Source organism: Mycteria americana, chromosome 5, assembly GCF_035582795.1.
Source record: "Mycteria americana isolate JAX WOST 10 ecotype Jacksonville Zoo and Gardens chromosome 5, USCA_MyAme_1.0, whole genome shotgun sequence".
NCBI lineage: Eukaryota > Metazoa > Chordata > Aves > Ciconiiformes > Ciconiidae > Mycteria > Mycteria americana.
Window position 1 is genome coordinate 64799115 of NC_134369.1, and position 27608 is coordinate 64826722.

General features: G+C 37.7%; 1 protein-coding gene across 1 annotated transcript in view; it reads right to left on the reverse strand.

Moving 5' to 3' along the window:
• Positions 1-3402: 3402 nt before the first annotated feature.
• Positions 3403-27608, reverse strand: part of JAG2 (jagged canonical Notch ligand 2) — a 73630-nt gene continuing 49424 nt past the window's right edge. Inside the window, exons 8-26 of the mRNA XM_075503741.1 lie at positions 26553-26666; positions 25607-25720; positions 24920-25033; positions 24328-24374; positions 23891-24064; positions 21409-21559; positions 20948-21112; positions 20228-20341; positions 18698-18811; positions 18200-18313; positions 17160-17276; positions 16125-16152; positions 14988-15073; positions 12560-12673; positions 12265-12380; positions 10369-10614; positions 9783-9914; positions 8621-8777; positions 3403-5664 (exon numbers count right to left, since the gene is read on the reverse strand). Of these exons, the coding sequence (XP_075359856.1) occupies positions 5192-5664; positions 8621-8777; positions 9783-9914; positions 10369-10614; positions 12265-12380; positions 12560-12673; positions 14988-15073; positions 16125-16152; positions 17160-17276; positions 18200-18313; positions 18698-18811; positions 20228-20341; positions 20948-21112; positions 21409-21559; positions 23891-24064; positions 24328-24374; positions 24920-25033; positions 25607-25720; positions 26553-26666 (2690 nt within the window). The 3' untranslated portion in view covers positions 3403-5191. The remainder of the gene's footprint in view (positions 5665-8620; positions 8778-9782; positions 9915-10368; positions 10615-12264; positions 12381-12559; positions 12674-14987; positions 15074-16124; positions 16153-17159; positions 17277-18199; positions 18314-18697; positions 18812-20227; positions 20342-20947; positions 21113-21408; positions 21560-23890; positions 24065-24327; positions 24375-24919; positions 25034-25606; positions 25721-26552; positions 26667-27608) is intronic.

Consider the following 27608-nt stretch of genomic DNA (forward strand, 5'->3'; position numbering starts at 1 on the left):
CCTCTGAGTTTCTAAAGACCTGGTCATTTTTCACTCAAGCTAGTTAAGTTACATACTCCTTTCATAAAGGTATTTCAAATTACCCTTTGAGAAGGATGTGCTCCATCTGCATAGTTGTAGGAACAGGTTATAGGTATGAACTACGGGACTTGTTATTGGCTGCAAAAATCATCAAGAGAGCACTGTTCAATCATTGGGAAACCACCTGCCTTGTGCAAATCATGCTGATTCTCTGCAAATAACCTGGATTGTTAACTTTGAGGCAGGAGAGCTGAGTCCAGCTCATTCGTAAGACTGACTTGGTGCTATGAATACAGACACAGCCCTGTACAATGCCCGTTTCTTCTTGCTCCAGAAATAGTATATACAGTATAAAAAGAAGATTCATACAAACCACCCAGATTTTACTGGCTTTTGCAAGGGAAAAGGTGACCCGATAAACCATGAAACTTAGTGATGCTTGCAGGGGAAAAAAAAAAAAAGATATCCTATTTAAGAATATTACCTAAGACATTCATTTATAAACAACTGATTGCAACCAGATGTTTACAACCAAGTGTTTGAAGGAGAGATTTTTGCACTTAGTCTAAGTCCCTGTCATGCTGAAAGAAAGCACTTGTATACAGAGCAAAAGTAAAAAGTTCCACATATCTGTAGAGAAATATTGTGTGCATAAAAATGGGTGCTGTAAAAGGGATGAACACGGGAAGGATTTAATCATATCTCATTCCCAAAGGGGCCTTTTGTTCCTTTGCTGTTTTACAAGCCCATTCTTTATTCCACCATCTGTGATGAAATAAGGACAAGAGGTTAGTTAGGGACTGCTTTGTAGCACCAAACAGAGTGAGTCTGAGATTCACATAATTTTTCCAAAGCAAGAGCAAGATGCATACTAAGAGTGACTCCAACACCTACTTTACTGTTGAGAAAGGAAAAAAAGCAAAGCCAACCTCTACCCTCCTCGCTCACAATAAGCCCCCCAAAGGTCACAGCTAGACTGCCTAACAGAAGCGATGCTAACTGCCTAGGAAGGTGCACAAGCTACCTGAACTCTTCTTCAGGCTCAATCTTTCTCTGTTGCATCCCCAAAGGACTACGATAGCCCATCAGCACTCAAGAAGAATGAGACAGAGATACCACACGTGTGACTGAATTGAACCAACCCGAATTCCTGTGCAAGTTAATTCCATGCTACCCCTTATTATCCAAGCTACTTCACAACTAGCATTGCAACTACTGTCCTCTGCAGCTTTCAAGGCAGTGCCTAGAATGCCTTTCAACTTTCAGGTTGTTCTTGAAAAAGTATGGGGCAGCAGTGAGTTATTTTGCTATATGAACTAACTTTCCATCCAAGCATAGTTTGACCCCAAGAGGACTAATCACAGGGTCTGCTGGAGAACAAACCAGACAACAGCAAATGGCCAAAATAATCGAGCTTACCAAGTGTTTAAGTTAGCATCAGATCTTGAAAAGACCATCAGAGAAAAAAAAAATTAACCTGGAACTATTCATTGCTTAGAAAAATCTCAAGGAAGAGCCCATTTGCTAGTTGTCCTTGTTATGTAGTTCTTGTAACAGGTATGATTCTGGAAGTAATATAATGCATAGCACACATGCACCAGCAAGAAGTTGAGATGTAAGAGTTCAACATTTCATGTAAAAATAGGTCAAAAGGAAACAAAATGACTGAATAAGGTGATGTGGAACAAGTGGAGAAGACATGCAATTAAATTAAGAGCAGCATAGAAATAAAATCCGTATAAAACCGTGCAAGTCAAAAAAGTTTACTTTTTGTTCACCCTCCTCTTTTATTCATCTTGTTTCACATACCTGTCTACATAACTTGCCCTTAGTCTTCACATGAAGGTGGCATAAAATAATTCTTGTTTTTGGCAAGCAAACAGCACTACCAAGTTGAAGACTTGCCCATGCTGGTTTCGTGAATCCACAGGGGAACAAGTCCTGGACATGGTATCAGCCATCAGGGAATGCTCTGACCCCTTGTTTAGAACAGTGGGTGATGACCACTGTTGTGGCCCCGTTACTCTATACGCTGTTTCACTAATATGAAGAAGCAGAACTAGCACCTTCAGGAGTAGTGAGCCAGCTCACTGCTGCACAACAGAACAGCAGCAGCCTTATTCATATGTATATAAAAAATCTATTATTTCTCCTTTTGCCTAGAGCAGCAACACCCACAACATTTATTTGTATTCCTGTAAAACCTCCAACAAGGGCATTCTCAGCTATTTTAAGTGCATTGTGAGTATCAGAAATTGCTCCCTGCAGCAGGTACTCACAAACACCGCAGCCTCTGAGAACAGTGCATCTTGCAAAGAGACATTTTTCTAACCTGGCACGGTCCTGAATGGTTATAGCATTGCTCCCACTATTTCTGAGGCACTAATGGCAGCCACTAAGTTTTCCCAAGGCACCATGGAGTTGATTTTAGAAAGACATCATTGAAAAAGTGATGCCTTACCTTAGCTTTGTATTTCCCCTCCCCTATCAGCCTTCCTTCAAGGGCAGGAGACATATTTGAAAAGTGGAAATCAAAGATAACAATAGAATTTGATTTTGAGAGCTGACTTAGAAACAGCTCTCACTTCTCAACATGAAGACAAGCCAATACTCCAAGGAAAACAACAAAGTAACTGTATGATGACTGGAATAAAAACTCTGCTAGGATCTAGAATTCTGATTTGGAGGTCGATAGCTACTAGGAAAATTCAACTTTTATATTCCATATTATGTTATGTAAGAGTTCACCTTTCACTACAAAACATATTCTATACAAAAGCCATTCAAAGTCACCATAAGAACCAGGCATAGACCTACTAAACTGAAATTGGAGCATGGCAAGTGAAAGGTCTGAATGGCTGCACAATAGAGGAGAAAGGTATCACTTAAAAAATCCAACTCAATTTGGCAAGCATACCTCAAGTCCCTGCATGCTCGACAGCCCTCTTATCACCCAAGGAAGCAAAACGATACTGCTTAGACAAGCCTCTTCTCAGCAGCTGGGAGGAGAGGCATTTCAAAAAAGGCGCATCATACACATGGTCAGTAACTGTCAGCTAAAAACAGCCTTTGTACTTTGCAAAGAGGCAGCGCAGGGAGAGTCCCTGTTCAGGTACTGAGGGTGTCTCTGTCTCTGGACCACGTGTGGGGTACCACCTCCCACGCAGACTGTTAGCGGTGCAGTAGTGGGCAGAGGACACGGCTGCCAAGTTGGCTCAGGAAGTATCGGCACGTGGATGGAGGCTGTAAGCTCAGGTTACAGGAAGTACCGTGTTTTAAATCAGGACTTTCACTCCTCCTTCGTTTAGCTTCATCGCATCAGAGCTCCAAGCACTCAGAAAGCAAACACAATCTGAAGTATCTTACACACAATGAGGGAATCATTTTATTAGATTATGGAAGACAGCAGCATTACAGTACAAAAAGTTACAAGAGTAGCAGAAAAAAAGTGTTTTTGGTTTAAATACTCAGGATTATACTGGGGAACATGAGAAGGATAGTACCCTTTTCTAAACTAACTCCTAACCAGGTTATCAAAATAAGTTTTGATATTTAGCACAAGTAAAAAAGTTACAACAAACATCATTATAAAATGCTTTAATAAATAGTTTCTTTTCTGAAAGTTTTTTTTTTTTAAGAACATGTCAAACAAAAATGTACTAAAACAGAAGATCCTGCAAAGCAAATCTTGCATTCCTGTATAAAATAACTGGTTTCAAAACATTCATGTTTACATTGTTCATGGGCCAGAGTTTATACTCTCAAACACCTGCTCCTCTCACTGGTAGGGTAAATAGGTGTATGTAGTGTTATGCTTCTTCAGTAAAATAAACTTATAGTTTGCCCAGTTAATAGCAATAATAAAGCCTTTAAAAAACCGCATAAGCCTTCCATTACAAATAACCATTTCTAATGAGGTACTCCCATCTTCTGAGCTTGCCAGCCTTTTTATTTTAGAGCAAAAGATGAATAAAGCACAACAGAAACAAGATTGAGGAAAATATTGTTCCCTTCATTAGGCCTGTATTTAAACGCAAAAAAGTAATACCACATGTAATTAACATATTCACAAAAGAAAAAAACAATGCCTCGCTATGTTGGTACTGTACAGTAGATGCACCCGTTAGTGTTCTTGAGATGGGCTGAACATGGGGATAAACAAACATTTCTGGATCTATTTACATGTAAGTGGTTATGTTCCTATGTAAATACAAATGACCAACAGATTCCTAACATTGATTGTATTAACATCATTTTCTAATCTGGACATAATAGCAAAAAAAGTCTTATAAACTGCCATAAACCCTCCTTTTTCTGCAACATAAATTAAAAGGAATGACATGTAAAAAAAGACCAAAATATTTAAGTTATTAAATCAAATATACAGAGTGATTCATTTAATATATACATATTTACAAAAAAGCACTTTCACTATTAGAAAATAAACTGTGTCAGTTGGGGAACCTAGAGTTCTCACAATTTTACTATATTGATATGGCAGTCTTTGACAGTTGCTATAGAAAAAGTTTAATCTCAAGGCACTTGTCACTTGCTTCAATACTGCAATTCTAAAGTAATTAAACAGAAATAAAAAGGCCACTTTTAAACCACAGTTGAAAGATCTCTATGATTTTTTTTGTTCCTATTACAAAGTGTGTAAGGCAAATTTGGAAAAAATCTTACAGAAGCTACTAACGTAACAAGTGCAGTGAGCTGCCATTAATAGAGATTCAAAGTCAAGAAAGCAGTTTAAAGTTCACACAATTTCCTCAACCAGGAGGTTTTAAAGCCACCATTAAATTAGAGCAAGTAATAAAAAGAAATACATTCTGTAAACAGTGTACAGTCTTTTGTAATAAACTTTACACATATTGAAAATACCTCTCCTCTACCACACAGCGAGTGTATAAGTAAACTTTACAAAAATAGCAACTATCAAAGAGTACTCATTTTTTTCATCTGACAGTCATTGAATAATTTATACAAGGCTAAAGAAACAAAATAAATTTTATTTATTATTTTTATTTATTTAATTTTTTTTTTTTACGCAAAATAAAGAAACTATGAACATTTGACTCCAGATATTTTTAGTCCTTATGCAAAGTGGAGATGTCAATTTTTCCCTTCCCCAGTAAGCGTAGGCGCAGTCTGCCTACATTCCAAATACAGGTTAGTCTCTACTGCCTTCAAAGTTTGATGCATTCACATTTTTTACAGATCTGTTGTCCATTTTGCCTATTTGATGGGATTTCTTTACTGGACTGCTCTCTGATGTGTCAGACGCCTTTGTCGGCAAAGGCTTTGCAAGTTTGTGAGAGAGGAATTTGTCCATTTCCTCATCTCTTTCCTCCTCTTCATCCTCCTCTTCCTCATACTCTACATACTCCTCTACTGCATCACAAGTTCTTTTCTGAGGAGATATGAAGTTTTTGCATTCGTAACGAATGTCTTTGTTACTGTAAGATCTGTCTATAGGATTTCTTATGGGATTTAAAGGCGCCCACTGGTTATTGGCACCCTCTTCTCTGGGAGGACGACTTCTCTCTCTCTCTTTTCTTCTTTTCCGAGTCCACCACACGCAGATGATTATACAAGTCAGCCATACAATGCTAAATACCGCACAAAGAATTGGAACCAAATAATCTAGAGGGCAAATGAAAAAAAAAAAAAACAAAGTCTTGAGTTAACAGAACTAGATATATAGCACTGGACATCTGCAAGAGAAGTACCCATACATAACTACATGTTAGCCCTAGAAAGATTTTTAGGAGGAAGGAAGATGTCATTACAGCACAATGATAACTGTCTGAACGCACTAGTCCATCTAGAAATGCTCTTTACTAGTTTAAACTAAGCTAGAGTTTTCCCTGCTTAATGATGAGGGGGGAAATGCTACACTTGAGATGTTTTTTCCCCTCCAACAGACAAACTGGTTATATAAGCAGCATCTCTTTCTCAAGCACCTAAGCCAAGTTGGCCCAGAAAACCTCAGTAATGACTCTTAAGGAAAAGTCTATCCTTGTAGGAGGCAGGCCATCAAGAGTACTATGCCTCTAAGTTGCTCTAGAAGTACCGGCACTTGCATCAGAAATATATCCTGCATTTACTATCAGAAAGAAGAGTCCTTTACCATCAAAAGTCCACAGACATTTATTATCAACTATCTCAAAAACCATTCAGGTTAGAGCTATGTAACCAAATCAATCATGCACTCTTTGGGATGTTCCAGTTTTACATCAGAGTAAAACAACAGACTATTGCCACTAGAGATAAGAGTCTTCACTGCTCAATAAATAAACAAAAGGAGCTGAGGCAATTGCGTTCCTCCACATTCCCAATCACAAACCCCACTAGTGCTCTCCCAGCCACACAGACACAGATTATTTCTCTAGGAAACCACTCCTGAAAATTTCTGTATGTTTGGACTTTTCTTTTTTCGCCCCTCCTCAAGGGCTTTACTGCTAGCATAGAATAACAACATTTTTCTACTGTCCTTGATTCACACATGGGAAGAGGCAATAAGGACATGAGGTGCTTTGCTTTTTGTAGAGAAAGCAGGATTGCTCAAAAGCTCTGCAGACAAATGCTGTCAACCTACCACTCTAACCTCTGATCCAAATGTAAATTCCCTCTGCAGTTAAGACAACTGCTCACAGAATAACCTGCAAATGGCTGTACAAAAACAACCAACTGTTTCAACACCATGGTCATTCATTCTAACAAAGTGTCTTCTGAACATATTCTTATGTGGAATATGACACATTCTCAAACATCTCCTTCTGGTAAAGGGGGATGAACAATCTGGAAACATGGTTGCCCTCAACAGATCTAAAAATTGTATTTTAGCAGTTTGGGGAAGGATTGTACTCTTAGGAGTAACTGCTATTCTCTCCTCATTTATCATAAGCAATCTAATACTAAATCATGAATGGGGGGGAAATACTTCAAGGAAAAAGGAGCTCTTCATACCAGCTTCTCCAAGATTAGAATACAAAGCTTGCATTCTCACTGCTATCACATCTATTATTTCATCATATGACTGTGGATCCAAGTTTACTTAATAAAAGGTTCTTATAGAGAGAACTGTCTGTATATAGATTCCAAATTCAGAATATTTTTTCTTAAAGCAAGAGGAAATTAATGAAGTGTCTAAATGATCATCTCCATCTAGACATTTGAGCATCCCACAGAAGTGAGATTCTCAACACAGACATAGGGCTTTACACCACATTGTGTGATAGGTTTCCACCTACCTCACCCAATTAAGGGGTAACAATAAAACAAACCAAACCAGAGAACATGAGAGTCCAGGTTACAGTTTACTTCATAACAACTCCACTTAAAGAACTAGGGGCCAGTGGTCAATAACGAGCATCCATATTAAAGTGAGGAGTCTGGAAACCATTCTCTAGCACTAGCTGCCAGAGAAGTCAAAGTCTATCCACTCTCAAGAGAATCTTTGAATCTTACTGAGGTGGGAAGCAAAGTAATCCCCATCCATTCTGCCCTAGCATTAAACACATAATCAGAAGAAAGAGAGGCTGGGGTATGTCAGAATGTCAGTTTGATTCTTTATCATCTACACAATTTCTGTTCAAGATAAGAACAAAGGTGGTACACTCCTTCAGGGTTGCTGAGGAAATAGTACATTTGCCAAGGCTTTAACAGATGAAAGGCATTCTCTAGAAGGGAAACACAAGGGAAGCGGAACCAGGCAATTTACTAATTGTTTGGACTATGGGTGGAAGATCTTCCAGAAGATTACGTTGAAGAGGTCTATGAAGAAGTTGGGAGAGTCTCCTACCATTGTAAGATTCCCACTCTGGGGCTTAGTTGAACTGTAGCCTACCAGGGGTCTTCCACAAAACCGTCTCCTGCCTCCCCGAGGCAGGAACACAGGCATGCAAAGTCTTCAACTGCTTATTTTGGCATAGCTCTTGGAGAGCCAATATTCAGAGACAAAGGTCTCTCTGATCACATCATATCCTCATTAAGAGAAATGAACATTACATCTTAAGCCAGCTGTGCACTACTGAGAAACACATGTTGAAAGAGAGAGCAAAGTTTTACATTATCATGGCCAAGTATTGGAAGATACTAGACATCTTTAACTCTTGTTAAGGTAAGTAATACATAAGCACTTCAGATGAGACTTGGTATCACACTATGCGTCTTCCCTCTCCCCATATTTTCATTACCTCACAGCCTCAGTTTCTATAGTGCAACAGCATCAAGGGCTGAGGCTGGATTAAGGTTAATGTAGGAGAATTGGAAAGGATTTGAACAGCACATGAGAAGAACTCCTGATCTTGTGAAAGGTATGCTTAGACTGGAGAACAGGGTTAGAATTCAGAGCCCAAATACTGGCAAGGGTAGGTGGGGGATATTACACTAGGGATGAGGTTAAGTTTAAACTAGCACACAAGCACAGAATCTTGATTTTAAAGCCACTTTCTCTTCAGTTAGTAATAGCAATTAAAGAAACAACCTGATCTATCGTTTTCCCCAACATGTAAAGAAAGATAAGAAAACACTGACAGTAGGGGAACAGAAAATGCTTACGCACACACACAGAGGATGTATGCATTGGGAACCTTACCTGATGATGAATTCCCAACGACGATGGTCTCTACTTTGACTTCTGTTACTGCCAACATAACAGTGCTGTTTTGCCGCTTAGTGATTGCATTTACTATTGTATTAGCAGCATTCTGTATGAGACTATTATCTTGTTCATCTCTATGTGGGACAAAAGACTAAAGGGAGCGAAGGGAGAAAAAAAAAGAGTTATTGCAATCACCCGACCACGTAAATCTACTGTTTAAATCCAGCTACATCGTAATTGAGTTCACTAGGTTGGATTTACCTGACAGTAGTTACAAACAGTACCCTGAAAGTTTACTATAGCAATAGCATGGCTGGCTCTATCCAAACTGCAGATGCAGTATCAGACTTGGTGGGTAACACTCCTACGTGCTAATCTAGTATCTCAAATAAAAGGCAGCTGACTTCCATGTTACTTACACTACTGAGCTAAACTTAGTCATAGTTTGGAGCACTTCAAGACATGGATTATCTAGATAGAAGCTTGGACTAATAACAGTCTGCTCTATTTATACCATACACTTTGCTTCCTGCATCATAGCTCAGCATGTTCTTAACAGTACTGGTAGAGACAGACAGTCCAGCTTCTGCCTGGATAAACACTTCACTATAAAAATTAACTCTTTCTTGGAAACTAAGCAATATGCAAGCATTGAGTGATTGGGCTGTAAATGCCTGGAAAGCAAGTCTTTAGCTCAGTAGGGCAACAGTTATTTTCATCTACTCAAACCTGCACCTTCTTCCACTTAGCACTTATGTATTTCATGAACATCCTGAAGCAGCCACACTTAAAATGCACAGCAGAAACATCTTTACAAGATCCAATCCAGCCACCTGCAACCATATCTCCTTACTGAGAAGGTCAATAGCACAAGATTTCTGACAGAACAGGTAGGTACCTGTTCGCTAATTTGGGCTGAATTAGTCTTTAGAGTAATTTATCAGGAGGTTGTGGTAGCCTTCTGTCATTAATGAAACCTGCAGTTTCAGCTATCTAGCATTAGAGGAAATTGCGAGATCACAAAATTGCTTTGCAGACTAAGCCACAGATTGTAGTACCTGCATTGAAGTGAAACAAGCTTAAACCACCTCTTCCCCAGCTCAAACTAGTAAGAAACATTTTACTATATATGTATTAATGCAAGTCTCATACTTACAATAGCAACTTCCACTGCATTCTCTGTGGAGTAAGACAGATCACATAATATTATCAGAGTTCTGTCCCTAGAAACAGTCCTAGTAGCTGGTAAATACCGGATTTCAGAACAGATATTTTCAGTTGTAGTGCCCTGTTAGAAGCAAGGAAGATTGTATGACTTTAGTTCAAGTAAAAAATAGTACATAAAAATAAACATCTTCAGAGTTTTTGCAGTTACTCAGACCTGACGAAGGTAGCAAAGAGGGCAGCAAGAAAGGGCAGAAAAGTGAAAAACAGGGGTTTGGAATGAAGGGTGAGAAACTGAGCTTGCATGACTATCCTAGTACAGTCTGAGCCCATCCTGAAATGTAAGAAAGTAGTTCTTTGAGATTTAAAAAAGAAAATAAAATATTCAGTACAAACCCTAATTTTGCCTTGCCCTTTAGACAAAGCACAATTAATAGCAACAGAGGAGTCTAATAATAAACTTTGCAAGTTTATGGCAGCAAGGAGTCATATTAGAAACATTACTCTTCCATGCCTTGACATGGAATATATCCCTACATATATTGCCGTACTTCATTAATAATTAATTCTGTTCTCACCTGGGGGACTTTGTCTCCGTTAAAAATTAAAGTAATTCTAGCACAGTCATTGTCCAAGTATCCAGAATTAGGCAGACACTTGATATTGGCAGGCAGAGGTTCAGAGGCACTGCATTCTCCCCAGTCCGTGCATGGTGGCTGAAAACATTTCATATACTTCTCCTGGCATTCTTGACCCATGGGACACTGGTTATTTGAATTGTCCCAGTGTTTGTGTAACAGACAAGGTTTTTTCCCACACCACACCTAGAAAGTAAAAAGAACAAAGTACTGTTACAGTTAATTGCTCTTATGCATCAAATCAAAATAAGTAATTGACATAAGATTGTCACGATCTACTACTGACTGCAAAAAATCCATATTTTGATATTGCTGTAGTCCTAGTAGCAGATGGAGTTGCTCTTCTGCAAAACAAGGACATTTTGTATGGACAAAAGAGTAAAAACTGTGCAAAGACTACCCAAGACACCAGTGACTGGGCGTATCTCCTTAGAGGCTTACGGATTTGTCCCACATAACTGAGTTATACAGAAGTTCAAACATTTATTTTAAACTACTTATCTAGGCTTCTATAATCTAGAAAGAGAAACACCTCCACAAGAATTAATTTGTCTTCAATATTTATACTGAGATCCTTGCCACAGAATGCTGAAAATGTTAAGAGCTGATGCACATTGGTTATAAGCACTGTCACTTCAATCAGTCTCCCAAAAAGAAAACAGTATGCTGGCACCCCCAAGTTACCTGAGGTGCAGCCAGCTTCCAAACAGCTCCATTTCATGATGTAACCTTTAAGATTCTATATAATACTATACAGCTGTTAGTTTAGGAACTTATGGATTTCTTAAACCACAACTGTCAACAAGAAAGTGTATTTGTTCCATTACACATGAAAGAACCAAACACCATATATAGATAAGTTGCATTTACCGCACCACCATTCCCGAGATTCTAGTTACCTTCACATACTGTTGTCTCCTGAAGACATCTCAAACTTGAAATCACAACACCATAAAGGGTCTAAAATAGCATTTCTAAATGACTAAGTGCAAGATTTAGTTATTTCTTTGCCTACAGTGCACACGTAAACAAAGTAAGATTAAGGCTGGATAGATTAATAAGACCCAGAGGTTTTTAAATTGGTGCTTCCAGTGAAACATGGGAGACTGCTGTGTGAGGCAATGTAAATGCTATTAGTGCTTATCCGGAGCCACCCACCTAGCCCTACGACTTATAAGCAGCACTGATGTAAAGCTGCACAGGTACCACAAATCCACTAAGAAATGCTATCTCAGGAGGGCTGAAAGGCTTGGAGCACATATACTAACATGTTCAACCTGCATTTAGGCTAGTCTTATTTTTATTAAGTCACAACCACCAGGATATAGTCCATAATACACAAAGGTTGAAATTTGTTAATTCATAAACCTACTGAAGGACAATACAAAAAGGTAATTATTGCCCACTGAAGAAGCTCTTCTTCCTACGTGTCCTTTACCTTGGAACTAACGTTTCACAAAGTTTGGAGCTCAAAAACTGTGTTTGCAAAGCTTTGGCAGAGTGATTTATTTATCCTTTCAAAGATCATTACTCCATTCCAGTTCATATTCCTTTTTTTGCAAAAAGTGCCTGCCTGCTTCTACAGAACTTGTTCTAGCAGATAGAGAGTGGGACAGTAGCTTATGATTATAAAGACAATCCCATAAATATTTTTACAGGAAATCATTAGACACTTTAAAAAAAAAAAAAAAACCACAACCAAACAAAACACCAAAGGCAGTTTGGGGGACACCTATGCAAGAGTCTAGATGGAAAAAACCAAAGATTAACTTGTGCATGAAGAACAATGAGTGTTTCAGCCAGAAGGATTTAAAGAAAATAGGTCAAAACGCCTACCTTGGTGCAGTCAATACGGCCATCCAAACAGTGGCAGTTGTTGCATTCTTGATCCCACCTGCTGCCATGGGGAAAGGTCATTCCTTTAAGCCAGCAAGGCTTTCCAATTCCAATCACTAAGAAAAAGAACAGCACACTCAGATACTTCACCTCTTTGAGTTGCTGAAGCTATACAAATTTAAATAAAAAAAAATAATAGCTACTGTTCCTTACTGAGACTGTGTATAAACTCTATACTGGCTACATTGTACCCTACTGTGTTTTGGGTAAAAGTTGATCGCAGACATAGGAATACCTTCTTGGCACCTAGGACCAATTCTTCCAGGGGGACAAGTGCATCGGTATCCGTTTATTTCATCTATACAAGTGGCACCATATCCACAAGGGGAAGATTGGCATTCGTCAATATCTAGATAGAAAATAGGTAAAACTCAATGGCAAGCACATAGAACACTGTGGTTAAACATTTACCAAGGTGTAATCTGACAACACCTGTTTTCTTAACAAGCAAAGGACAGTTTGGCTTTAGAATTAATCTCCTAATTGATTTCTACCATTTCTACGTAATACCATTTCAGCAGTAACCTCTAACAGATTTCTCATAATTATACCCTAATTGAAGTTCTGGTGATCAAAGAAGCAGTCATATGCTGACTCATCTCACAGGGCAGAGGTGTGACAACTGAAGGTGCTAATGTCTTCTCCACATTCAGCTATAGAACTGAAGTCCCACATCCTGTTCTGGCACTAATCTCAGACATTTCAGCTTCCTAGAAAAGCACATGCTTTCAGGAAGTTATCACAGTGCAAGAGCTGAACAATGAATTGGCTCAACAGTGCTTGTAAAAAATGACTTACTGCAATACAATTCACCATAAGGAAGAAGAGTAATAGTTTAGTTTGTAACAGACATTTGATCTTACTTTTCTTAATAACCTTAAAATAGTGAGTAGATTAATTTAGTACATACACACTTAGCATAAAAGCCTCTTAAAAAAACCCCAACCTTCAAAGATTCAGAGGCTTAGCCATAGAAACCGATTGAAAAAGGCGGGGAAGCATAGTCCATTCAGATGCGAAGCAATGTGTTACTTGTTATCCTGGGGAAGCGACCAATACTGATTTATGCAACAGTCTACCAACAAAGGCAACAGAAACCAACCTGTCAAGTTGTGAGCCACAGGCACTAACTGCTTCATTTTCAACCATAACCATTCTCTTTCAAAGCCTCTTTCAAAAGATTTCCTTCCATTGGAAAGGAATGCCTACTCCAGCCCCTCAGAAAAACTGTTTAAACACCATTCTTGACTGATGCACAGTATCAGCTCATCTTCTGTGTTTAAAGGACTGGACTTAGAAAATGAACGTGATAAATGGTAGTAGTGAGACTGTTACCCATGTAGGCAATGGAAAATACCAAATGGATGTGGAATGGCTTTTGGTTCTATTCTAGCTTCCTTCAGAAGTGCTCCACGATGTTTTATGCAAATAAAGAAGTACCTAAACTACTACAGGATTTAACTACTCTTTCCTCCTCTCTTCAAGCTCTGTTGGTTTAAGATTCTCCAGCCTCTGTATGCTGAAAAGTGACTGTTAACTCTGTTTCTGTTATCAGCCATAAAAGGCATTTTTGTCAAAGCTACTCCTTTTGTCTATACCAGTCTAAACAAGAAAAAAAAAAGTCTGCAGTCCCATTAGAAATGCACAGTATTTGCCTTTGACTACAAATAGTCCTCTCTGCATTTCTTGTCTGGAAAAGGAGAATTCAATATCCCTCATCGCGTGTCTGGATCTAGAATACATGATTATCTGCCATCCCTGGTTCTATATCCAGAGATCACTAAGCTGATGCTACCACAAGTGCTACAGTCTAGTCAGAGGACTAGAGGTGTTGGCTCATTTAATATCTGCCAAAATGAGGATGAAATCTCAACTTGAAAGCACACCACCATACTGATGGAGTGGAAGGACCAAGCCCAACAGCCTTGAGGCTACAGAAGACTCCAAGTCTGATCTTCCAAAGAGGTAGAAATAAAATAAAATAAAAATAAGGTATCACATGCAAGTCGAAATGGTAATATTCCATTAACACACACCCCCCCCCCCCCCCAAAAAAAAAACCCACCCAAAAAACAAACAAAAAACCTCTTCCACAACACTTCAATGCAGTTTTAGGGTCTTGTGTTCCCCCTTCTTTTCAGTTTCTATCCTTCAGGATAATTGCAGTGTAACAGGTTTGTTTTATAGTTTTGAAAGACCTTTATCATACTTCTCTATGTTATTCACGTGCCAGCACTACACTCCTGATGTTTTTGTTTTCATTTGCGATGTCTCAGTGGATTTCAGTTTCTAATGTTAAATGGAACACCTAGTGATGTATGTCATCTTCAATGACAAGTTGCTTATCAAGAAAAATACTCAAAACTTAATAAGTGTCTATGAAGCCAGCACCCCAGAGCCTTCAGAAATGTTTGACGAAATCCAGCAACCAAATCTTTGAATATAATTTAAGCCAACTCATTTCACTTCCATTTAATGAAACAAAGAAAGGAACATAAGTTGCCATTATCTACAAGGTATCAGTACCTGGCTGACTGACAGGTGCTTCTGCTTCATTAGTTGGAATTCAGCTAACCTAATGTAAAAAGGGTCACAGGGTGTTCTTTCCGATTTGCATGTCAGAATGGTACAGCCTTTCAGGTCCTACCCATGCAGGTACTTACTAATTCTGCAGTCAGGACCAGCAAACCCAGGTGCACATTCACATCGAAACCAATTCACACCATCAACACAGATGCCTCCATTGTAACTGTAAAAATAATAAACCTATCATTACATTAAGTGTTCTCAGGGCAAATTCACTAAAGATGAGCAAAAACCATAGGTCTTGTGTGGCATGTTCAAATGCAAATGTCTATTGTCCCCATTCATAGTACTTTCTCATTATTCAACAATGCAGAATTAAAAAGTCCCTGATAATTCATAATACAAGTCTACTTAATAAGCCATATACATTGTTTCATTCGTCTCTAATTAAAGCTTTGTTAATTAAACCTGCTGCTGCTGTTTAGGGGGATGATCTATTCCCATCAACAGAGAAAGCATAATGTTAGATAAACAATATTGCTTAGTAGGTCACCTTAAAACAGCAACACCCTACAAAAGTGTGTGCATGCATGGGAAAGTATATCAACAGAACTCAAGGAGATAAAACAGCACTGTAAAGTGAATACAGAGAAAGCCCAAGCTTTTGCAATGGTTTGTTGGTTTTTTTTAAAATACATAAAGTACAGGTTATTGCATCAGAATGGACAGAGAAAGATAAGGTAGATGGTTTGCTTCATCCACATATCAGTATTTTTCAGCTTCAATTATAAATATCAAGCTCTGTATTTAAAATATTCCCATTGTATCTTCCAGAAAAGTTAATTTTGTTTTTAACACACATATATACATAGTATTTGATCTAACAGGACATTTTTATACTATCTAAAATTATTTATTGTAAACTAACAGGTTTTGATTTCTCATTTTTTATTCTAAAACTCAACTGTAGATGCTTGAAATGTTATCAAGTCTGATTCATTTCATATCACAGTAATTTACTAGTCAGTTCTGGCACAAAGACTACACTAAAATGCTTTTATCTGTTCATACATGAAACTACTCAGGATTGGTTTGTGGTCTTTGTTGCTGTCAAGGAATAGATAAGGCATGGCAAAAAATTGTTTTAAGATTTTTACAGAGGCTGGCTTCAATTATTTCAGGGTAGAATTAGTTCTAATCTAGAATGGAAATCCATATTACTGTGCTTACTTTTATTTTCACAATAGGTACGGAACTGGAGTTCACATACTTACCATGGATGAGGGTTGCAGTCATTGGTATCTATAAAAAAGAAGAATACAGACTAGTATAACTAGTGGCATCTTTATTTCCTAATGTATAATATTATAGTTCAAGAGAAACTATATTTGATAAGGAAAGCAAAGAAAAATACAGAATTGAATGTTTTCTTCCACACTTGCAAATAAGGGTCAATTAGACTTAACATACCAATGAAACACTTTAATTTTATGAATAGACGGACACATGCAAAATTTTACAACTTTGGCGTATTTTGATGTATCAACAGCACAGACTGATATGCAGCATGATAGCAACAGAACAGAAATAAAACAGGGTATCGGTTGCATTGGTAGTGGATAATTCAACCAGGCTCTAAAAGCTTTCTAAAGGATTACTACTGTTTTGGCACTTCATATGTATACGTGCAACTAGCCAGATTTCTTCAACAAATCTTTCCCATTATAAACGGCTCCAAATTATTTGTTAGCAATTATACTAGCACCGTCAGCTTTAAAACAGCTAATTAGAGCATATATCAATACAACAGTAATTTCACAGTAGATTTAGAGTAAAAACAGAGCTCAAATTTAGAGGAAAAAAAAATCTGTTACACCTTGGGAAAAAAACGTTGCAGGCTTTTACTTCACCTCACCAATTCATTGTATTGGTATGTCGAAGTAGTTAACTGCTATCCTCAGAGAAAATGATGGAATATATACTACTGCCTGCCTTTCCACATACTTTTCATTATTAAAATTAGTATTTGTGTGAGGATTTTTTTTTTTTGCTGTGCATATGTTCCCAAAAATTATATTTCTATAGAAGGCCGAAAGTCTTATTTTGGCAGAGACTAGGTGCAAAACGAAGCATGACAAGTTCTTCATTCATTACTCAAACATCATCATCTTTACCTACCTCCCACCCTGAATGATTCAGATATTTTGGCACATGAACTCTATAACTTGCTTTGTTTCAGTTAACAGCTCTGTGCCAGACACTCCTCATATCCCAGGGGAATGCAGGGGAAGAAAGGAGAAAAGCCTTACTCTGTGTGCATGTACGTCCTTCCCATCCTTCTTTGCAGATGCAAGAAAAGGAATCTCCACTGCCAACACATGTTCCACCATTCATGCAAGGGTTTGGAATACAACTGCTGTTTTTAGCTTTGAAAACAGAAAAGGTCTCTATTTAGCACAGAAAACAAAAAGGATCTATCATCTGGATATATCAATATCACAGTCCTGAACAGCATTTAAGTCAACAGTGCAAGATTTACAAGAAGGTCAAAAGACTCCAAAAATAGTCACATGGCATGATAATCTCTCACCTACGTTCACCATCATCCCAATTTAGCTGTTCAATTGAACCATTAAGTTTTATAAAAAAAGATTATCTATTTTTTTCTCCATCTGTGTAAGCATCCTTCAAATACTGCTAAATTCCTACTTTGGCAGTGAGTTACCCAGGTCATGAGGTGTACTTCATAATAAAATACGAGTATTTAAAGTTCAGATTTTAATTAAATGCTGCAATTTTATCTAAAAAGTAGAAGAACTATACTAAATTACCTTCATCCAACTTCTTGGTCGTAATGGAAGTTTCATATTCAGAAAAGTGTACCACGGAGACTACATTCAATCCCCAAAAAGATCGAGAGTAGTTCCCTACAGCAGGCAGTAACCCTGCAAATCCCCTAGTAATAACCACTTAATTTCATTTTTCCTGAGTATGTCTGCTCATACGCCTCTCGATCACAAACTTACTCACTTTATGAACCTTCAAGCAAAGTGGGGGACAGGGTCTCTAAAGACTAACAGAAGTCAAGACACAAGTCCGAGTGTTTCAATTCTGCTTAGGAGAAGCTATGTAAAAGACCATGTAAGCAGCCTGTGGAGAACAGCTTCCTAAAAATCAGTATCATGTCAGGTGAGTGGAAGAAATTACTCTAAACTTCAGTCACCAGCCAACTGGAACAGCTTTGAACTAGCCAGCTAGAAGAACAGTGTGACTATTTACTAAACAGTTAAATATTATTTAAACATTTCTCTACTTCCAGCTTTATCTGTAGACAATTTTAAAAGCTTACCAATGTTGCAAGTACTTCCTATCCATTCTGGAGGACATGAACAGCGGAATGTATCTCCATCATCATAGCATGTTCCACCATTGCTACAAGTGTTTGCATCACATTGGTATTCACCTATACGTCACAATAAAACCATTTTAATTTCCATTGGTCTTGCTGAATTTTAAGAACAGGTACTTTTCAATCACAAAGTTACTTTTAAGGAGACTTCATATTTAAATGCAACAGTACTAGAAATGCATAGTTCCACTTGACGTATTACAGTAAACAACCCAAAGAGTGGAATCTAAGGGCATCTCTTACAACACTATTTCACTACCTGAAGGAATAAGTTTTTTAAGTGTTCCATTTTGTTGCTGGGAAACTGGAAGCAGTAATGAAAATATGCCTATTATTTCACTGCAATTGTTTTATTTTAAATTTCAGGAACTCTAGTCTCATGAGAAGAAAGAAAACAAGTCTTTGGGTAAACTAAAGATCAAAGTAAAGAACACTTACGTGAATGGCAAGTTTTGCCTTTCCAGTCATTCTTACACTCACAATAGAAGTCATTTACCAAATCAATGCATCGGCCACCGTTGTGACATGGATTAGGAGAACAGTCATTGAAATCTAGAAAAAGAGTTATTCAAATTAGATGATCTAGCCTAGCCAAGGCCATGAGAAAGTATAAAATACTTCTTCATAAAGGAAATAAATTATGTACTATTTAGGAAGACAGCGTTCCTAATTGTTACGGGGTTATCTTTATATAAGCAAGGAAAAAACTGTGATTTAACACAGAACAACATGAACTATGAAAGATTTTCTGACAGCTCAAGAGAAAAACTATCATTCAGTATGGCTTCTAAGTAGAGCACCAAAGTAGTTTCATTTTTCCAGCAAACAGCTGTATTCTGAACTTCAGAGAAAACTTTCTAGTAGGGACCACAATGTCCTCAAAAGGAGCCCCAACCCAGGACATCCACATGAGACAGTTCAGGCTCTCCCTCCAGCTTTATGTCTCAAAATACAGAGAGTTAAAGCCATTAGATGGCTTAACCATATATATACACGTACATAATATATATGTGTGTGTGTATACACACATTAAACATATACATACAGATACATGAATTTTAGAGAAAATTCTTTTCACTCGAGACAAACGTTTTAATAGGTAGAACGTAATTATTCCAGATTGAACTTCATCTAGACCACACAAAAAGCTCTTTTGACAGTGATAGCTGCCAAGAGCTTCTCCATCATTATTTCACATCTCAATTGGTGCATGTCCTGTAATAAGTCTCAGCAAGTCCTTGCCATCATGTTTTAGAAGGGGCTTCATTCAGAGTAGAAAAAGAACCAACTGCAGTTTCCTCCGAGGTAACTTAACCATGAACTGGCCTAGTACACTTCTTTGTCAACTAAGGCCCAATACATCTCAAGCCAGGGCAGCAAGAGTAAAGAGTTCTGCTCCCACTGAACCCAGAATACAACACACTGACTCTGATATTCATTGAGTAAAAATTCAGGCTTCAGCAGTTCTTTTCTTACTAAAGGAATAGATATTAAATTTATAAATTCCTTTGGTAAGGTGGAAGCACATTATAGCTTGCACTGGCTTAAAGCTAAAGAGTTTTTCAAGTTTGGGAACTACTGTGTATGAGTACATTGAGTAAGGGACAAACTTTTATGTATAGTAAGTACTAAGAAGTACATATGCTTATAGCAATAAAAGCAATACAATGAGTAGACTCCCTAACAGGGTATATTCAGTTTTGCCTCTCCTTAGGAGAAAAAGAAGTTCTCTCTTCCTGAGATACATCCTGTACTATACCAAAGAATCAGATTATGGTCCTATTAAAAGAACTGAGCCTTTTAGAGCTGCTACCCAAAAATCTTCTTGAAAATACTTTTGAAAACAACACTGGGTAGACTGTAATTATAGAACAGAGAAACTACCCCATTATTAACTACGTACCAGCCATCACTAACTGTTAGAGCAAAACTGTAATACTTGACCCTGCAACACTTAGCCATACTCACTTGTGTCACACAATTCTCCTTCCCAGCCACTTGAGCAGAAACATCTAAATGAATCAACTTCATCGATGCATGTCCCACCGTTCTTGCAAGGTTTCCCAAGGCAATCATTGATATCTATGACAAAAAGTCAACAATTATTGCTCAAGGCTGTCTTCACCTACCTGGAGGAGCAATCTACACTTGTGTCTCTAGGAAAAGCAGCACAAAGTTATACTCCATTCATACATACATACATAAGAACAGCTCAAACATCTGTTCTCAAACCTGGTAAGGTTTCTAGATGTATTCTCTCTCATGTAGCAAGTCAAACCAGAGCATTAAGTTTACCTGGCAAAAATATCCAGGTGTTCAAAAGATACCTGGAACAGCAAGACACATGCTCCTAAGCTGTGCTGTCAATGTGTCTGTCCCTTCATCATCATCGCCATGTTAGAAAAATCCATGGCTTCTTCTAAGACTGTACATAAAGGTAGTGGGTACAGACACATACACATTGAAGTTCGACTAAAACCAGTTTTCTTCACAGAGGAAGTGTGAACCACTACAAAGACAACTGTTACCAGAAGAAACTAGATTTCAAGCAGTACACCTGAAATAATGCTCTATGCAGCTTTATTAAAATCTTTATTTATTTTTTTTTTTAATGTTGTAAAGCTTCATAACAAAAACTTTAAGGAAGTTTTAGAGCAATAAAATTATTTAGAAGAAACTCCTACTTACTTTCATGACAGTATATTCCAGTAAAACCTCTTTCACAGGCACAAGTAAAATTCCCTCCTGGCTGACTAATACACCGTCCATGAGGCCCACAAACATTAGATGAAATGAAACGGATTCCTTCTTGGGTAGCATTAGTGAAGACTTCTATTGTACAGCTGTCTATTACTAAGAATGAGAAGTATATCATCAGACTAAGTCTGCATCACTGATCAGTTTTTAGTTTTAAAAAAGTTATCCAAAAATTAAGACTAATCACTATTTAAGAGTTAACTGTAAGTTACGCTCTACCTCTTTATAAATAAGGATGTTACAAGCATTTCCTCTCACTGCCTCACTATTTCACAAAGTCCAAGCAAGTACAATAAACATGGTTCTGCATTATGCTATTTCCAGAAATACTACTTTTCTTTTTTAATGTACCACCAATACATTAAGACAAATTTCTGGACAACAGCAGGTACCTTTACAAGAGTTGTTCTTGCAGTGGTCCTTGAGATGAGAACAATTCTTTCCATCATAGTCATCAGGGCAGGCACAGTAATAATCTCCTCCCAGATCATAGCATTTAGCCCCATTCTGGCAAGGGTTAGGTTCACAGAAATCAATATCCATCTGTAAGAGAGACCACAGTTAGCAGCAGCTGCTTCACTTCCCAGGAGTAAGCAGCACTATCTGTGTTGCCAAAGACATAGATGAAGCTAATCTACAAGGAAACTCAAGTTTTAAGAAGGTTTATGAATCATATATATTGCATTCCATCCTGCAACACAGAGAGAAACTTCAGGTTTAGTCAATCCTAATACAAAACATTTCTGATAGTGCTGAAGAGATATTCCTTTGCAGAAGGATGAATAAGCACATTTGCAATAACTTAGTTAGCAAAGAACAAGCCATTAAGAGACATCTTACTGTGACTATTCTGGATCATTATAAGTCACTTCTCTGTCTTTCATACCCACATACTAAGTGCTATAATGCAAGTTAAATGCCACTGCACTTGTCAACTTCATGTCTGCAAGACACTTAAAATACACTGAACCTTAAAAAAAATCCTATTCTCTAGAGCAACTTCTCTTCCCATCTCGTTTAACACATAGAATTTATTATAGAACCACATAGCTTGGAACGGTCCTCTAGAGGTCAGCTACTCCCACCTCCTGCTCAAAGTAGGTCTAGTTAGACTAACCTGCTCAGGGCCTTATTCTCACAAATACTATCACCATGCCACTTTGCACACAGAAATACCAGGTATATTTTGAACACTTCTTACCAGCTCATTCAAAAAGCAAAATTTAAACCTAGCTTTCATAATATAACCCTTAACACAAACTGCTGTAGCAAAGCAATTCTGCTTCTTCTACATTTTACATTGACACACAAGATCACTGATTAGTGATGCCCTGAATTGGCCTCAAAATCCATAAAGTGGCCCCAAAAGGGATATTGTTACGTCATAGTATCTTTCCTCGAAATTGTTATTAAGGATTTGCTTTCCTCCCCTCCAGTGAATTTTTCCCTCTTCACATCTCTCTTCTGAGAAAGACAGCTTCCTCAACCTTACAGACATAAAATTAAGTCTGATAGTGGATTTGGTCACTATTTTTAGTAGTTCTGTAGCTAAATAGCAGAAAAATTCAAAGCTAACCAAAACAGAAGGAACACAAATGGTGTTAAGTATTTAATTTAGAGGAGCATATACAATTCCAGCTGCAATAGAGAGATTTTCAGCAAGTTATTTCATACTCTCATATGGAACATTCAAAGCAAACTACAAAAAATAGCTAAGGTCTGAGAAAGATTCTCAGATCTCCTCTATCAGATGTCTCCATTTGTTTCCTTCCATTTGCATAAATTTCCCCTTCCCAATGCAAGTTCAGTAGCTGGTACTTTAGCATCTGGAATCAATGGTAGATATTTCCTGCAACACACAAGGCAAGCAGCCAACTCCCCCCTATTATTCAAACAGATTTGCTAAAACTTTAATTAGACAGTATGGTATGAATCAGCCAAGAGTAGAGCACTCAAGCTATGATCCTTACGTAGAAACAGTACATGAGCTATTAGGTACTGCACCAGTTTTATTAAACTGGTCAGTATCTGCAACCCTTTTTAATTTTGAATAAGAGGAGGGCATTGTTTCTTCAATAATGCAAATAATACAGAATAAAATTACTTCAGCATTTAAGATCATTCCAATGTCATCCATGAAAAATTCTGGAGCAAATCCAACTAAATTCTAATCCAATGCCTCCAGTTGATGCTGCCTTGCTAACCATAACACTTACATGAATTTGGCTATCAGCAAAAGCCAGAAAGTACATGCTTAGGGCAAAATAATTTTACATTGAAAAGTCTAATGGCCTCCTAGAAAAAGGCAGATCTTCATTATCATGAACTACTTTATGAATTACCACTAGCACTTCAGTATTTCAGACCTGAATCCTTATTTAAGCACTAGAACTACGTGTTCCTAAAGTTATCTCAAACAGAAAGTTCTGAGAGCCAATACTTACATATCTGCCTGCCTTTAATTATACAGATACTCCTACCAACAGCAGTAGGATTACTTGAAAGGCAATTCAATTATGTACTTCAGAGTTATTAGGAGGAAGACCTAAAACATTCTAGTGTAACAAAAGGACACAGATCCTGAAAGTTGCAAAGGAAAATGTGTCAAGCTTAATGAATACTTGCAGCCTTAAAACATCTAGGAGAGCCAACACCTATGTGCAACAATTTGCAGTTTATCAGGCTGCAAATTCAAGTGTTACAGCTACTATGACAGCACCGCACAACAAATTTGCTTATGCAGAGTATCAAGTAACAGCTACGTTAGTCAGTAATGCTTCAGCCTTGGGTTACTCCCATTTAAATGCAGAGATATGTTTCTTTCAAGAATTTGATCCATGACAAGTATTGCAGTAATGTCACTACTGCCCTCACCTCACAGAAGACTCCTGAGAAGCCCTGCGAACAGAGGCAACTGAATCCATTCACCAGGTCTTTGCAACGGCCTCCATTTTGGCATGGATTGCTTTCACACTCATTTGTTTCTGTCTCACAGTTTTTTCCTGTGAAACCACGAGGGCATAAGCAATGGTAACCATTCACTTCATCCTTCACAGAGGGGGGAAAAACCCAGAAGTAGAAAAGTGTGTTTATTGATAAAACTTGCACACAAGAATTCAAGTTATTTCTATATTCTAGATTTATGAAAGCAGTAGCACCACATAAAATTATTTTGTGAAATGGTGCAAAAGCCTGCAAGTGCAACATTACACTTAACCTCATTTAACCAACCTGTAACTGCAAACTACAGAATTCATAAGTAGCCAGAACAAGGTTTATTTTCAACATGGCATGTAATAAACAAGAGTTACCTTACAAGTCCCTCCATGTTGACATTGTCCATGACAGTCGTTAATATCTATGGATAAAATATGCAAGGCATTAGAATTTATACTGGAAGACTAAGCTGTAAAGTACAAGTCTAGCATAAAAATGCAGAACAAATAATTTTCAGAAAGGATTTTTCTAGATGTTTCAATGGAAAGCAAGGATGCTTGATGTCTTAAGAGATTCTTATTTTAAAGAATATGTAATAGAAAATTACATATTACATATTTCTATTACAGTGTAATAGAAATTAAATGCTATCAGCTAATTTCATATCTAACATTTTAGCTAAAAAGTATTTTACATCAAATCAGTACATGATATTCAGAATCTGGGATGAGTGAGTAGGGAGAGATTTATTTAGAGTTATGTAAGTGTGTATCTAAGCTCATTTTAATACCAATTACACTAAATAATTTTTCAAACAGTATTTTCAATTTACATTGCTGAAGTTAGGAAAATCCTGACAAAAGGTATTTTTTCTTGTATAAGTATGTATACTGTCATTCATTATAAAACCTTTTTTTAATGAATAAAGCATCCTATGGTCAACATATATACTAAAGAAATACTAACTGATATGACAATTTACTCCTGTCCATCCTGGAATGCAGTCACAGTAATATCCACCAATGAGATTTTTGCAAGAGTAAGCATTAACACAGGGTTTCCCCTCACACTCATTAGCATCTGTGAAAGAAGATAAAAGAAAGAAGAGAATAAAGAACAAACCCAGAAACAGATTACCACAGCACCAAGCAAAGTTTCCATGCAATCCAAGCATCAGAAGCTCATATTATACATTGGTAGGGCACTAAAACCATTTACATACCACAGATTTTTAATGCACACTTGTCTATAGTAGCACATGCATGTTATCTTACTTTTCCCTTTGCCAAAACTCAAAAAGGTAATATGTTAGTCAGGGCAAATCCCTTCCTTGCCTCTGTAAGCTTACAGTCACTGTTCTGCCACCATGAAGAAGGAGCTACCATCACCAATGCTGTATTTTGAAACAGAAAAGGTATCGGGCATTCTAGAAGAACTATTATAAGTAAGCTTAAGTTGGGGCTTAAATAGTCACAGGTTCACTTCAAACTTCTGGTTTTAAGATCTACTAAAGAAGAGCTAAAATACCAATAGCAACACATATCTTCAATGTTTTCTTCAATAAAAAATCATACTGAAACACTTACACAGAGTTATTCATTATTTAGGAATAACATCCAGTGATCTTCAAAACTTTAGAAGGTAATTACTTACCAAGCTGACATGTTGCTCCAATCCACTGTTGCGGACATATACACTCAAATGCATTAACACCATCAATACAGGTCCCTCCTTGAGCACAAGGGTTAGACGCACATTCATCAATATCTGGAAAGTCAAAGTGTGCCTTCCATTACATGGTTTAAAGTTTGGCTTAACCTGTGGTTTTTTTTTTTGAATTAGTTATTCTGAGATGAAGGGGGAGAATGTACAAACAAGCAAGCTTAGGAACAGACTAATATTTCTAACTTCATTTTTACTTAGGCTTTTCTGACATCTTTGAGATAGGGGAGAGAGGAACTCTGAAACTTTGTATCTACAAACAGCAAGATAATTCAGTTAATCTGCCAACGATTAACACGTTCACTGAAAGTCATGTTCCTAGATCATGACACAAGTTTAGCCAGTATTTTTTGATGATAGTTGCTGTTGAAAAATGAATAAAAATCCCGTGTTCCAAATCACAGGCAACATGCAAACCAATTACATAGGTCCATAATACATTTCAACCACTTGCCTGTCTTCCAAACCAGACACTTAGGCATTTAAGCAAGTAATCTACTCTTCTACTACTTTAAGAAGGGGAGAACCTTTCATGTTCACATTTATATCTCTTAAAACAAATCCATTCTGTATTTTGCTTTAGACCAAAGAGTCAGAAATTGTCCTACAAGCTTGCCTGTTCTACAGGCAACAGGGCATTTCTTTGTATATGGTCCAGCTATTGTTTTGATAACATGTAGATCTCAACTGCATCAAATAGATACTGCTGGCTGCACAGTACCATTAATCTTTTCAGAGGCTCCCAACGCATAGCTCTTAGAAGACAGGTAAGGTAGAAGACTACCACCAAATTCCATACCCACAGAGCATGATTGTCAAGTAAGCTGTATCAACCCTTCCAACCCAACAGGTCAGTCATCACTAAATGCATACGCACCAATAGCACATGTTGGTCCACTCCACCCTGATGGGCAGTGACACTTGAAGCCTGATGAAATTTCATGACAAATTCCACCATTAGCACAGGGATTAGACACACAAGCATGCTCCGCTGGGAAGAAAGAGGGAAAGAAGTTCTTGCTAAATATTCTTCCAATATCAATTAAGGAGAATTTACATGGTTAGAAATTGTGTTCTGATTAAGTGACCAAGAGCATGAGCAGTAGAGAGGTGCCTGTACAGAAGTTTGAAGCCCTCCTCTCCAAACTGCAGAGAGTAAGATTCTCAGTAGGAGACTGAAGCAGGATTTTACTGAAGGTGCATTATCCTTCATATCTACTGACTAGAAAGCCTGAAGGCAGACAAGTCACTCATATCTCAATATCCCAAGAGCTAGAGAAGTTCCCCATTAACCTACTGCTTCCAGCCACGCACTTCCACCTCTGGAGTGCTCCAGCACTTTTTTTTTTTCCCCCCTTCAGTGAGACTAAACAGAACAGATATGCTGCATGCAGAGGTCTGAACAGTAGTAGTAGTTTAAGTATCAAAGATCTGTTTAGCTTCATTGTAATACTGTTCCTTGGAAACAGTGAAGTATAGAGCTACTTGCAATTATAGGCAGTATTTCTTGTCACTCCATGTAGAGCTGTAATACTTGCAGAAGCTGCACTAAGCAACAATCAAGTTGAGGAGGGACAAGTTGTATGCCATCACTTTTGATATTTTCCCTCTTGGAAGCCAAGGAAGCTTTTGGAAAGAAGAAAACAATCCCCTTGCTAGGTAAGACTTTCTAATTGCTGCTAGCATTTTACTTTTGGAATCTTTCTTTCAGGGATGCTATCTAGTTTGCAAACTGAATTTACATTGCCTAGGATGTTAGGCACTAGCACCTACAGCAGCTCATATACCAATCTACTGCTAATAATCAGTATAGAACTCATCAAATGTATGGCTCCCTTTATCACTGCCTCCTCATCTGGAGAGCCAAGCTGCTTCCCCACAACTTTTGGGGCAAGCTAAGACAAGATTTCATCCAGTTTAGCCAAAACTTTGC